Here is a 14,096-nt window from a genome sequence, read left to right on the forward strand (position 1 = left end):
GTAATCATCAAACTAAATTATAGAGGCATTGCCGGTTTACTTTTTTAAAAGTCAGTGTTTCCACGTCACTGCTTATGTCACACTTAGTTACCTTTTCATGTTTGTATTCGAGAAAGAATTTGCTAGCATCAAAACTTCAGGCCATTGGCTGAAATGTTTTTAAAACGGGTGGCAAGGATCAAAGAAATTCCATTGAATTTCTGGTTTGTCTCCTCCGAAGGTTACGTACCAGTTGGTGACTTCAGGTCGAGATGGATCCTGGTAGTCAAAGTTTTCCCCCGTCAAAACATCTATAATGATGTGGCCTCGATTGATGGTTATCACGAAGATCGAACCTACAAAGCTTCCACTAACAGTTGGCTTTTGAATCCAGTTATTGTCTTCCATTACTGCGACGTAGAATTTGCCGGTATTTATCCCTGAGAACAACCAAACCAAAAAAAAAAACATATCTGAATAAGAAGTAATTATAAAGAGTGAACTTGCGGGTACAACCATGTGTAAAATCTCTTTTGAAGGAATGGTGGCTATGAAAAGACCCGGTTTGGTCTCAACATTTCCAACAGTATACTCTGCTGGTCGTCAAACACTACTTACATCTGAATAACATTGCGAAAAAGTTATAATAAACTTCATTATGCTGGAGCTACTGGCATTTGGAATAGCCTATAAATGGTTGAATTATTGAGTCTTTCAAAATGATACTGAAAATAAATCACAAATTATTGACTTTTTTTCCATTACAATCTAAATAGAACTTTTAGCTTGCTTGTATATTGGTTTGCGGTAACACCATGTGTGTATCTACTTGCCAGGTAGATTAAGTTCTTTTGAGAACTTGTCTTGTTTTATATTCTACTAACGCGGAGTAGATTTTCGGAATTCAGGAGACTTCTCAGTTTCGAAAAGACCTGTCCTGCTTTTTAGCTACTACCTGGGCAGAAGGTAGGAAATTGGCCGGGACTACTACTTATGCTTTAGTGGATCGAGGGGACTTCTCGTTATATGTGTAGACTTCACTACCGCGGAGTGAGTTTTAATTGGTCTCATCAACATACAAACAGACATGTACCCACCAACTTTGTATACCGGTACTTCGTTCTCGGAAGTATTTGCAGAAAATATCAAATCAGCCCAATGTTTAGATAAGTAAACCTTGAACTCCATGCGAAGAGGCGCTGATAAAGCTGATGGTATCTTCACATACTCCTTAATTACTGTTGTGCGGTTCCAGTGACAGGGTAGCGCCACAGATGTACTGATGGATGCATCAGCAACTACAATGTCAAATTAATGAGAAAAGGTCAAAAAAATTACATGTTGTTCTTCCTACTTAAGTTTGATTTCTTGGGGGGGGGGGGGTTTGCCCTCAGAAAAATTTGCAAAATTGTGATAAAACTGTGATGTACATGTACTTAGGGGCTTGTTTATTCATCAGGATCATATCTTTAAAGATGTATCTTTAATTTGAGATGAATAACCTGTGTGCAAAAATTGTCTAACAGAATACATAGAAATGACATAAATGAAAAGACAAAATTAATAGAGTGATTTGGCGAAATTGCTTAAACCCAGTGGAAACTTTATTTAAGGGAAGGGGCAGGGGGGCCAATGGGGGTGGGGCTCTGGTCATCTGAGTGCCCCGTTGGTTACACCGCATAATCAGATAATACACTTAGTGCCTCCGCGGTTGATTTGACAAGTGCGCGTGCTTTGCCTATGTGCTCAGTGCTTCAGACAAGAGAACGGAGCCTGACGAAGCTGAATCAAAAGCCAAAGTTGCGGATTTGAAAAGGGCCATGCTTACCCTCTTTGGTTTCTTCCTGGATTTCTTGGTGGAACAAGACGCATCTTGTGGCTCGCAGTGTCTTCATAGCTACCTCCGGCAATGTGGTGTTGAGCTGGCAGAGGTTTTGCTCTTGGCAGTATCTGAAAGACTCGCAGCCACCATCCCTCATGCAGATTAGCCCACACATCACAGCCGAAGGAGCAGCGACTTTGTGGGTGAAGTTTCCACTCGGTGCGTGAGTGCATCTGGGTCGGGGCAAGACGGTCGAGTGGGTCCCTCCCCGACATGAAGGGGTTGTCGCTGGAAAGAAGTGCAGTGCATGTCCGAAGTCGCCACGGTTTCAAAGAGTGTGGTTAGTATGGCAATCCCGTACAACATGGCCGCCATTGTGATATTGGCATCAACCAACTAACTGAAAGGCTCCTTCTCAGACACCATACGCCTGTTGAATCCACTGCCTATAAGCAAGTTACTGAGTCACCAACCTGGATGTCTTCAAGAACAGCCTAAACAGGGTCGCCTTCAGCTACCAATCCACTACACAAGGCTAAAATAAAGTACTGCTTTTACTTGCACATTCTGATCTTTTTTTATGCCTTGATTTTATCAATACTTAAGCAGCATGCAGCATTAAAGCTGGACTCTGATCAGAGTCCAGCTTTCTCCAGAAGATCGGAGAGCGTACTGATCGTAACATCGAGTTTAACCAACAGTTCTTTTCAGAACCACCCCAGCTCAGAGTCCAGCTTTCTCCAGAAGATCGGAGAGCGTACTGATCGTAACATCGAGTTTAACCAACGGTTCTTTTCAGAACCACCCCAGCTCATTTAGAGATTATCAATACATGGTGTTAGCGCAAGTCTTTACTATATCGTATTTCCACCATGAAAAGTTTCAAATCCTACTTGCCTTGAGTTCCGTCTGCACCTGCTGGTTTGCACTTACAACCAATGTGGGACTGCACAGTAAAAGAAGATGATGATGATCATCATGGATTTCAATGTGGCAGTAATCTACAATTCATGATTCAATGTAATTACTCAAAATAATTATTAGCATAAAACCTTACTTGGTAACAAGTAATGGGAGAGGTTGGTAGTCTAAAACATTGTGAGAAACGGCTCCCTCTGATGTGGAGTAGTTTTCGAGAAAGAAGTAATTTTTCCACGAATTTGATTTCGAGACCTCAAGTTTAGAATTTGAGGTACCGAAGTCAAGCATCTGAAAGCACACAACTTCGTGTGACAAGGGTGTTTTTTTCTTTCATTATTATCTCGCAACTCCGACGACCAATCGAGCTCAAATTATCACAGGTTTGTTATTTTATGCATATGTTGAGATACAGCAAGTGAGAAAACTGGTCTTTGACAATTACCAATAGTGTCCACTTGCTTTAAGAAGAATGTCTTATCGGAATAATTTGCTTGTTAATTTGAAATATTGAGTACTTTCCCTGTCACTTGATTTAAAGCGATAATAATAAATAATAATAATATCAAAGTCTTATATAGCGCACATATCTACCAAACAAGGTACTCAAGGCGCTGAGTATATACTCAGCGACAAACTCTCAGATAGGTTATTGCAATGATGAGTTTTGAGACCCAATTAGTTAGCACCTTATAAGGGTTTACAAGGTGCTATGGCGCATACAGCATTCACAGCTAAGAACACCGGGGCGAACCCCTTCTCTTTTCGATAAGTGCACTGGGTTCTTTAACATGCATTACACAACACACGGGACCAGCGGCTTTACGTCCCATCTGAAGGACGAAGCAATGGTAAAGTGTCTTGCTTAAGGACACAAGTGTCACGGCTGGGGATTCGAACCGCCACTCAAAACACAATCATGACAATGATTTTTGTTTTTACCCATTCACTGATGTGTGTTAGCACTGTATACTCAGAACTTATGTACCCTAGCTCTGTGAAAAAAAAATATCACAGTCAAAGAGACATATTACTCGGGTGGGATTTGAACCCACGACCTTTGCGATTCTAGAGCAGTGTCTTACCAAGTAGATCACCGAGGTTGCCCAGTAGCTAGAGGCAGTTCAAATCCTATGTTTCATCAGCGGGTACTGCAACAATCCTGATGAACGCAGAGCTAAATATAAATGTTGACTGCTATCAGAAATAATAATGACAACCGTATTTCTATAGCACCTAACACCTCCAAAAGAAAGTCTCTAAGCGCTCAATACAGATGTACGTCTAGAAACCAGCGGTCCGGTTCCTCAACTGACAGCATTTCACTTGGAAGAAATCCACATTGATGCAGTAGAGAAAAAAAATGTAAAGACCTTAGCAGTTACACAACTACTGTTTGCCCCCTGTTGCCATGTAAACAGGTAAACAACTCTCTTCATAGACCTAGATCAGTGTAATCTGCCTTTTTATAATCCACAGCGCCCCCGTTCCGTTATAAGTTGATTTTTTATTTTATTTTTCAAAATCAGACCACATGCAAAACCAATCTATAAATTTGTAGACGACATCAAAGTACTACATCATGAAAAATTCAACTGGGAAATTTAATCCGATAAATGTAGAGGCAAAAAAGAGAAAATTAACCGTGGATGAATTTAACCTTTTAATCTGTCTCTTTGTTAACGGTACTGCTCTTATGGAACAACCTTGATGATCTAATTTTTTACCGTAGGAGTTATCTTCTTAGCGAGAGAGGATTGTGTCTTTTGTTCACTTCAATTCTTCTTTTATATGCTTTTTATTCAGTGCAGCTTTTATGTTCTCAGATCCTTGGTTGTGTGATACAATAAAAGGAAAATAAATAGTTCTGACCTGTACAACCTGGGCACTGAAAGAGTTCAAATATATTGTTAAAAGACACTGGACCCTATTGGTAATGGACCCTTCCCATGAAATATGCTAATCACATTCACGCATGCGTACAGACCCTGTTGGTTGGCAAACGCCATAGAGTTGTGCACTAAGCAGACGCGCAATCGCGTCTGCGTCATGCATCCATTAGTCGTGTACAAAACAGCGCGATGTTCCCTCATTTTGCCAACCAAAACGTTAGTGCGCACGCGCTATGTGCAATTTACATATTTCATGGGAAGGGTCTATTGTCAAAGACCATTCTTCTCACTTGTTATATCAAACATATGCATAAAATAAACCTGTGAAAATGTGGGCTCAATTAGTCATCAAAGTTGCAAGAAAATGATGAAAGAAAAAACACCATTGTTGTACAAATTTGTGTGCCTTCAAGTGAAATAAAATGCTTCAGCTGAAGTCTTTTAATATTTCATCGAGAAAATACCTCTTTCTCAAAAAAGTATGTTACTTCAGAGGGAGTCATTTCTCACAATGTTTTATACCATCAACAGCTCTCCATTGCTCATCACCAAGTAGTTTTATGCTAATATATATTTTGAGTGATTACCAATAGTGTCTAGTACCTTTAATTGTAAACTCACAGTTTGCTGTACAATACAAGGTCATGTTTCACTCCTTCGGTTTTGTGCTTACATACTGAAGTTTTTAACCAAAGATAAATTTGTTTCTTTCTTGCAAAAAGTAGTTGATGGCCTGACAATTCAACCCAGTAGAGTCTATCTTAAAAGCTTTGAAATAAGAAAAAAACAGTAAGAACTAGTTCTTATTTAGCACATCTTACAACAACGAATCAATGCGCTATTTTTGCATTTATACCATAGGTCCTTTTGGTTGGTAAACAGTTTGCAACAGCTAATTTTATTTTCTTGTTTCTGTCTCTAAATAGTTTGGAGAGATTCGAGTAGTTCTGTTTCTCTAGATGTATTGATGAGTATTCTCAGACATCATAGTTTGAGTAGTAACTCAACAGCTAATTGTATTTTCTTGGTTGTGTCTTGTTATAGATTGGAGAGAGTCGAGTAGTTCTGTTTCTCTGGATGTATTGATGAGTAGTCTCAGACATCATGGTTTGATGAGTAACTCAACAGCTAATTGTATTTTCGTGTTTGTGTCTCGTTATAGATTGGAGAGAGTGGAGTAGTTCTGTTTCTCTGGATGTATTGATGAGTAGTATCAGACATCATGTCTTGAGTAGTAACTCAACAGCTAATTGTATTTTCTTGCGTGTGTCGTGTTATAGATTGGAGAGAGTCGAGTATTTCTGTTTCTCTGGATGTATTAATGAGTAGTCTCAGGCATCATGTCTTGATGAGTAACTCAACAGCTAATTCTATTTTCTTGTTTGTGTCTCGTTATAGATTGGAGAGAGTGGAGTAGTTCTGTTTCTCTGGATGTATTGATGAGTAGTATCAGACATCATGTCTTGAGTAGTAACTCAACAGCTAATTGTATTTTCTTGCGTGTGTCGTGTTATAGATTGGAGAGAGTCGAGTATTTCTGTTTCTCTGGATGTATTAATGAGTAGTCTCAGGCATCATGTCTTGATGAGTAACTCAACAGCTAATTCTATTTTGTTGGTTGTGTCTCGTTATAGATTGGAGAGCGTCGAGTAGTTCTGTTTCTCTGGATGTTTTGATGAGTAGTCTCAGGCATCATGTCTTGATGAGTAACTCAAAGAAGAGTAAAAATGTGGAGATACTCCACATCAGCTCTCAGGTAAAGATTCAGAAACTCATACCATCTTGGAAAAAACACCATTATGGATAATAATTTAAATAATACCAACAACTAGTTCTTATAATCACTAGATACTATATAGCAATTATATTTCACAATAGCGTCTCAATGCGCTTTACATTAGTGTCCTGGTCATTGGGCCAATAATTTCATTTGTTTTTCTTTGTTCAGCTCTCTAAGGGGTATACAGCCCTATAGCCCATTTCACAACAACGTGTCAATGCGCTTATTACATTAGTTCTCTGATGATTATGCAGATAACATTTCTGTAATCTTTTTCAGCTCCCTGGGGAGCTTCCAAATAAGGTTAAACTCCTTCTGTTTTATATTTTGTGTTTGGCAAACCTGTACCACAATGCTGGTATTACATGGTTTTACATAAAATAGCTGCTAAATATCCCCCCCCCCCCTGTCTGACCATTATAGATTCTGTTTTTAATGTATGTTTTGTTATATTACTTACTTTCATGTAATCTTTGCGGTATTTATCGTTGAAACTAGTTATATCACAAGTTTTGCTGCAAACTGCGTTTTTAATTTTACCCATTTCATTTGTTAGTTTCTCGAGTCTTATAAACAGTAGGCATAAGATTTCTAAACCTGATTAAAGATTATAAACCTTAAAGTAAATTGTGTGAAAAAGGCAAGAATTTATCAAATCAAAAAGACTTTTTTTTTAAATCAACAAAGAGCAGACCTGATGGAAAACTAAAAGTAAACTTTGTACCAATCTACATTGCAGCTGGCACGTCGTTTAGATGGTATTAGGTTCACATCCTGCAAGAGCGCTAAGGACCGAACAGCAATGTCAGTCACCTTAGAGGAATGTATGATTCTTCAAGATGAACATCAACTCAACTCACAGATGTTTACTCACCTCCTGGACACCATGAGAAGGTATGACCCCTTGCTAAAGTTCAAGACATTTAAGGGAGGAATGCAAATGGGCAATTCCAAGCAAACATGGACATGACACCAAAAAATCCAGTTTTTGTCACAACTTTCTTTCCACTTAGAAGTTACAGCTAACATATGAAACCAATTTTTGTGTAGTTGTTGACAAGGAATGAACCCAATGTTGCCAAATAAGAACTCAGCATGGGCTCCATGTAGGCCTGGCTAAATAACTGGGTAATCTACTTTTTAAGTGTGCGCGCGTACTCTATTTCTAAGCGCGCGCGTGTACACACAACCCACGTGCAACAGACTCTTCACAAAGTTTTGGAAAACAATATTTCAAACCTCAAACCTCAACTGTCAAAGTGTCTGTAATTGTTTTGGGGTTTTTTAACGTTTATTAAAGCCATTGGACCCTTTTGGTTCAGACAAAAATAAAAAAGTTCACAGAGTTACAAATAACTTACAGGGTCTACAGAAGGCAATGGTGAAAGACTTCATTCGAAATATTATTCCATGAAATGCTTTCATTTTTGAGAAAACAGCAAAACAATATAAATTCTCGTTAACGAGAATTACGGATTTATTTGAAACACATGTCATGACACGGCCAAATGCACGGAAACAAGGGTGGGTTTTTCCGTTATTTTCTCCCGACTCTGATGACCGATTAAGCCTAAATTTTCACAGGTTTGTTATTTGATATAGACGTTGTGGTACACAAAGTGTGGGCCTTGGACAACACTGTTTACTGAAAGGGTCCAATGGCTTTAATAAAAAGGCATTTATGAAATGGAAATAAAAGAGTAGTTACTCGTTCTTAAACGTCCGTTTAAAAACCTTGCAGGGTCGTTGCTGTGCGCAATTCGACCTTGCTGGCTTTAAACGACCGTGTAAGAACTCGTTGCTACCCTTTTGTTCCCTTATTTAGAGACCATGGAGGCCGCAACAGGTTGTTCCAAAATACCCATAATGGCTGCAACCAAATTGACACTTTCCAATTTTTCTAATGTAAACATAGAATCAACATTTCTAAAAACCAAGTAATGTATAACTGTTTTATACTTACTTTCCTTACACTAACATTATCTGATCTGCAGAGTGTGGGTTTAAGTTCCGGTCAAGACAGCAATAATGGTGTCCTCTAGCAAGACACCATTATTGCTGTGTCCTTGGGATGGGACATAAAGCTGTAGATCTCAAGGTTTCCATAGTAATCATTTTGTCTTAAGCTGCTTGTAGTTTTGGTTAATTCCAGTGGGCGTTATTTTTTGTATTTTTTGGTTTTATTACTACCAAGTGCTTTTTCTAAGGCAGATGTCTGTGTCATATATTGCTATTATTGGTACGCAAACATCTTGTTACTTCCTCCGTCTTCAAACATTACGATTTTTGTTTTAAATCTTTAATATTTTTGCTCCATTGCAGTGAAGGCACGCGCCGTGACAACACAAGAAAGAACGTCGGTATTAACAAGTACGCCTTCAACAAAGTGCAGCTGCGAGCCTTTCCTAAGCTGTATCGACCTCCGGAAGGAACCTACGGGAAAACCGTCACCACATAGCGGCAGATTTAACCTCCACTGCAAAACATAAACCTTGTGAACTCTGACCTTTAATAATTTACCCTTGAACTTTGAGGTCAGGTCAGCCCTTGTAAAGGCTTTCGATCATGACGTATGGATATGTCCTATAGCTACGGCTCATAACTAAGCCTTTGAGCTAAGGATTGTGAAAGTAAAAGGCTGTAGCCTTCGACTTTAGATACAACAATGAAAAATACCTTGGCCTTTGGTAATCTGGATTTAACCATATCCATTGTAAGAAGGGGGAGGGGGAGGGGTACAGTAATGACAGTTTTACTGTTAACTGTAAACTGTACAAGAGGTTCAAAGAGTTTTATTTTACAAAAGTTACTTCAATCTGTCTAGTTTTTTAAAAGCTGGAATGAAAGAACTTGGTCTTTAATTAGTGACCAAATTTATATCATCGAGTGTAACCAGAGCTTGAGAGAGTTGCGACAAAGAGGGACCACTTTTCTTTGGATGCCATTTTTGCCTCCAAAAGTAGCGAAACTTATGGGCAGACTAGTCTGGCCCCCCCCCCCCCCCTGCGGTCGTCCATTCCTTTTGTGGGGCACAAAATGGCTTCTAATCGCAAGTTGTCGTAACTCTTCCAGTGTAATCCCTAAACAGCGCCCTCTTGTGTCCAAGTATTATGTCCAGTATATCCTGAACATATGACGTCACACTTCGAGGCTCGTGAATAACGCCAGAGACTGGCCATCCAGACATGTGTACATCCACCTACATTCATTTCACATAGAAATACGCAGTCAAATTCCATGGCGGACGTGATAGGAGTGAACTGTTTTGGTGTATATGGAAAGCTCATGAATGTCACTGTGTACGTCTATCCAATGATATCATTGTATCCAATGGAATCACAGGATCTGGATAACAGTTACATGTCCTAATCCTATGGATAAATACGAGAGGCCTAGTCTTTGTCCAGTATTGATAGCTTTTTCTTTACCAAGAAGCATTCCGATTTCAACGATCAAATTCTGAATCAATTCCAAACTTGCATTTTTGAGCCAAATTTTAAACAAGGAATTCAATCGCCAATGTTGCAGGTATGAAGCAATTTGTTTATAGTGACACATTTTTTTTTATCCCATTGATATTTTATGTGTGTGGAATTTTGATTCCTCAATTTGGGCTTTTACTAAAAACTAAGACCATGTATTTTTATAAGGGTATTTTTTTATTTTTTTATTCAATTTTTTGTGATTTTTCTTTAAATTTGAATGTATTGGTATGACTAACAGCCCCTCCCCCCCCCCAGCACAAATTAACAGGAAATGCATATTCATTTTACACATATTTTTTATTTTGAGACCATGACATATTTTTTAATATATTTTTTACAAGGTTTTGGCCAAAATGAGCTCAGTACTTTTTTTCTTTGAAACGAAACAAAATTAAACTAAACCACAGCGTATGAAACATAACGAAAATCAACACCGCCCCGTTACAAAAAAAAAACCATATCTTTCAGGAGAATGTCTCCTCTAATTTGTTTGACGAATTGATTATAATCATGAAATTTTCCCCCCCAGAATCCTTTTTTGTTGTATTTCTTGTAATAAATGTTATTAGTTTGTGTACATACACCCTTTGTAAAATTGTGTAAACAGTTGTATTATAAACCAACAGAATTCTAAATTTAAGAAGTGAGGGGAGCCTGTTGTATATTATAGGCCGCACGCAAAATGGGTACTAGTTTAAAAAAGTTGAAATATAACAAGTCGTGTGGGTCTATCCTCTTTCTCTTGGAGTAGGAAGAAGATTCAGGGGCTTTTTTGGGTTAGCTGCACACTTTTTCGTTAAAAGGTTATTATTGACCGTATTGAATATGACGTCACCGTTCAAATATCTGCCCTACAAGATGGCGTCTGCGAGCGTGGGGCATGTGTGTGTGCGTGCTTGTGCCGTAGAAATCAAACCGGGAACGCTGCGTGTTTCTTTGATGTACACGTTTAGACGCACATACTGTTTGCCCTACAAGATAGTGACTTTTATAGCAGCAAAGAGGTTATTCAATACGATCTATAAGGAATCAAGAGAAAATGGCCATCACCATAGTATTTAGTGTCAACATTAACGCGCAACCATGTTGGAACATTGTACTCGCTTTTCACTTAGACTTGTGACGTTGTGGCCTTCTCTTTGTTTTGGGATTAGGGTACGGATTATGAAACATTGAAGGGATGTGTAAACTATAAGTGCCTATAGGTATGGTTCTTAATTTATTGCCAAATTTTATTTCTTATGACAAATGTGAGAAGTTATACCGGTAATTGGTTTTCTTTATTTCACCCTGAACAAAACTACTCATTGCTCTTGAGTATTAGGGCCTCGTCACACGAGGCAACTTTTATAGGCAACTTGGAGTGAGCCAATAGACCCTTCCCATGAAATATGTAAATTGCACATAGCGCGTGCGCACTAACGTTTTGATTGGCAAAATGAGGGAACATCGCGCTGTTTTGTACACGGCTAATGGGTGCGTGACGCAGACGCGATTGCACGCCTGCTTAGTGCACAACTCTATGGCGTTTGCCAACCAACAGGGTCTGTACGCATGCGTGAATGTAATTAGCATATTTCATGGGAAGGGTCCATTGCTGTGCATGCAACCGGACCACTTAGGTAGCGCATGAGTAAATTTTCAAACATGTCTTTCAAATTTCGATCCCCAAGAATAATATGTGAACATTCAAATGTAAATAGATTCTCTTCTTGGAGATTGCCTGGAACTGGTTACCTGTAAAGTTGCCACCTGTGACATGACCCTTAGGTCATTTCCGAATAGGAGACTTTTGGGACGCTTGGTGGCAGAAGACTTACCAGGTAAATTCCATTGTTCTCGGTAATGTGCGCAGGCTCAGAACTACGTAAGCAATGGAAATTTACCTGGTAAGTCTGCTGCCACCTATTGTTCCAAAGTCTCCCATAGGCAGCTGCGGCTACAGCTATGACTATTGCTAAAGACATCCTATACTTCAATGCATAATGATGCATCACTCCAGCCATAGCCAGAGTTGTAGCCGAAGCCAATTTGGACAAGGCCTAATAATTTATACAAATTGAACTTTCCTTCAGTCATCAACTGCACTACTCTAGCACCTTGTATATAATGACACTGATGTCTTTTTCTTTGCCCTTTTGACCTTTTTACCTTTGCCCCTCTACCTTTGACCTTTTATTTTTAACACTGTCTTTGTTGTCAATGACTTAATGTTTTTGTTTTTTTGTCATAGTTTAACAAAGCTGTTACTTTGTAAGCTGAAATCTGGGTCCATCGTCATGACTCTGCTTACAGCGTAATCAGTAAGCAAATAATTTCTCCGGTAAGCAGAGCCATGATATGGAGCCCCATTGACCTGATTGCCAAGCTGTGCTATGTAAAGTAATGAATTGTCAAACTTCCTATCTGAAATCTAGAGAATATGAAAAACCAAATCCATTTTTGGGTTAGACATTGGACCCTCATTCAAAGACACTCATTTTCAGTGATTTCATTTCTAGGCCAAACCAAATCAAACAACTCAAATGTTTTATGTTAAAGAAAATCCTTTTTTTCTTTTTTGTAAATTCTAAGACAAATGGCTTTGGTGGGAACAATCTTAATTAGTGTATATATGTAATATTTATATGGATATGGACGACGCTTTTAAATGCCTTTAACAAACTCAGTATTTTTTTCAAAAATGTTTATTTATTATTGGGGATTTTTCAAACGTAGTTTTATGAAAACTTAAAATAATTTAACAAAATCATTAATGGCCTGATGTTGCAAACCTATAAGAGTCTTTTTTTCTCAAAGGTTAAATGAAGAAAGCCTCTGCTAAGGTCGAAGTTCACGCCATTAACTTTGTTTTTTGCATTTATACCATTATGTCCAATTCTATTTTTAACTTAAAATTCACTGCCCTTCCAAGCTTTAAAAGAGCAGAAATAAATTAATAGTATTAAGGGAAATATGGAATTTATTGAATGCATAGGTAACATTGAACATTGACCAGTGGTTGACTAATGGTAGCCACCCAAACTTGCTTAAGAGTGACACTTTAATGCTCCAATTCAAAACAAACTGTGCCACCTAAATCAGCATACTTTGAAGTATTGTCAATCCAAATCCCCCCTACCTCTTACGTTATTTTAATAAATGTTGTGAGCTTTATTAGACCCTTTTTACCAATGTTTAGACCTTTTAAACCACAAATCTTGTCCATTAATGTTTTTAAAACCTTTATTGTCTAAATCTAATTACTTTAATGTGTTACTTTTGTTTTGTGTTTATTGTATTGGTTATTTATTTGAATAAGTTCTAAATCAATTTGTTTACTTTTCTTTTTACAATATTAAACAATAACATTCTTGTGTCATCTATTTTTTGTAATCATTTGTCCCATCATTTGAGTTCTTCACACAAATGTTTTTAAAAAGAACATTAGTTATTGCCTGAAGCAATAAAATGGAAAATGATAAAACAAATTCAGACTTGTCTGAATTTAGACTTGTAGATGTATGCCTTGTGAAAAAGGACTTGTTAATTTCTTCCGGTATGCCTAAAGAAATCATGCTATTTGATCTACTTCTTTCGTTTGAGTTTACTAATTTCCGGAAGAAGCTCCTTGAAAATATTCATTTCAGAGGCATAGCCTACAGGAAGTAATGTTATCATTTCACATTATCTTAATGCACTGAACAGTTTGGTAATGTCAAAGACCAGTATATTCTCACTTGGTGTATCCCACCATGCATACACACACAACAAAATCTGCGAAAGTTTGGAACAGAAAAAAAAATTGTAAAAAAAAAAATTGATCTGTGGGTTTTCGGATGCATAATAAAAGGCTTCAGGCCTGAAGTATTTTATTAGTTCAAATTTTTGGAGCGATAAATTACCTCTTTCTCAAAAACTGTGCATCTCACAATGCTAATGTAGATAGAAATCGTTACAAAGTAAGTTCTGTATGCTAACGATTATTTTGAGTAATATTACTAATAGTGTGCGTGCCTTTAAATTCAGTTTGTGTACTCAAAAACAGAGTAGACCGTTTCTCACAATGCTAATGTAGATAGAAATCGTTACAAAGTAAGTTCTGTATGCTAACGATTATTTTGAGTAATATTACTAATAGTGTGCGTGCCTTTAAATTCAGTTGATCTTCTGTCAACCATTTTATTATCAACGACATAATCGGTACATGCCCTCTTTTTTTAAAGTTAGATTCCGGATTG

The 14,096-nt window shown here is 37.9% G+C and overlaps 1 protein-coding gene across 4 annotated transcripts in view; it reads left to right on the forward strand.

The window, feature by feature from the left end:
• LOC139936752 (inositol polyphosphate-4-phosphatase type I A-like) overlaps nucleotides 1–13,295 on the forward strand; it is a 104,968-nt gene extending 91,673 nt beyond the window's left edge. For 3 of the 4 annotated variants that reach the window (XM_071931662.1, XM_071931664.1, XM_071931663.1), the window contains 3 exons: nucleotides 6,246–6,367; nucleotides 7,131–7,285; nucleotides 8,714–13,294. In XM_071931662.1, the coding sequence (XP_071787763.1) occupies nucleotides 6,246–6,367; nucleotides 7,131–7,285; nucleotides 8,714–8,849 (413 nt within the window). In that variant the 3' untranslated portion in view covers nucleotides 8,850–13,294. Of the gene's footprint in view, nucleotides 1–6,245; nucleotides 6,368–7,130; nucleotides 7,286–8,713 lie in introns of all 4 variants that reach the window. The other variant, XM_071931665.1, reaches the window with a different exon arrangement.
• The last annotated feature ends 801 nt before the right edge of the window (nucleotides 13,296–14,096 follow it).

This window comes from Asterias amurensis, chromosome 4, assembly GCF_032118995.1.
Source record: "Asterias amurensis chromosome 4, ASM3211899v1".
NCBI lineage: Eukaryota > Metazoa > Echinodermata > Asteroidea > Forcipulatida > Asteriidae > Asterias > Asterias amurensis.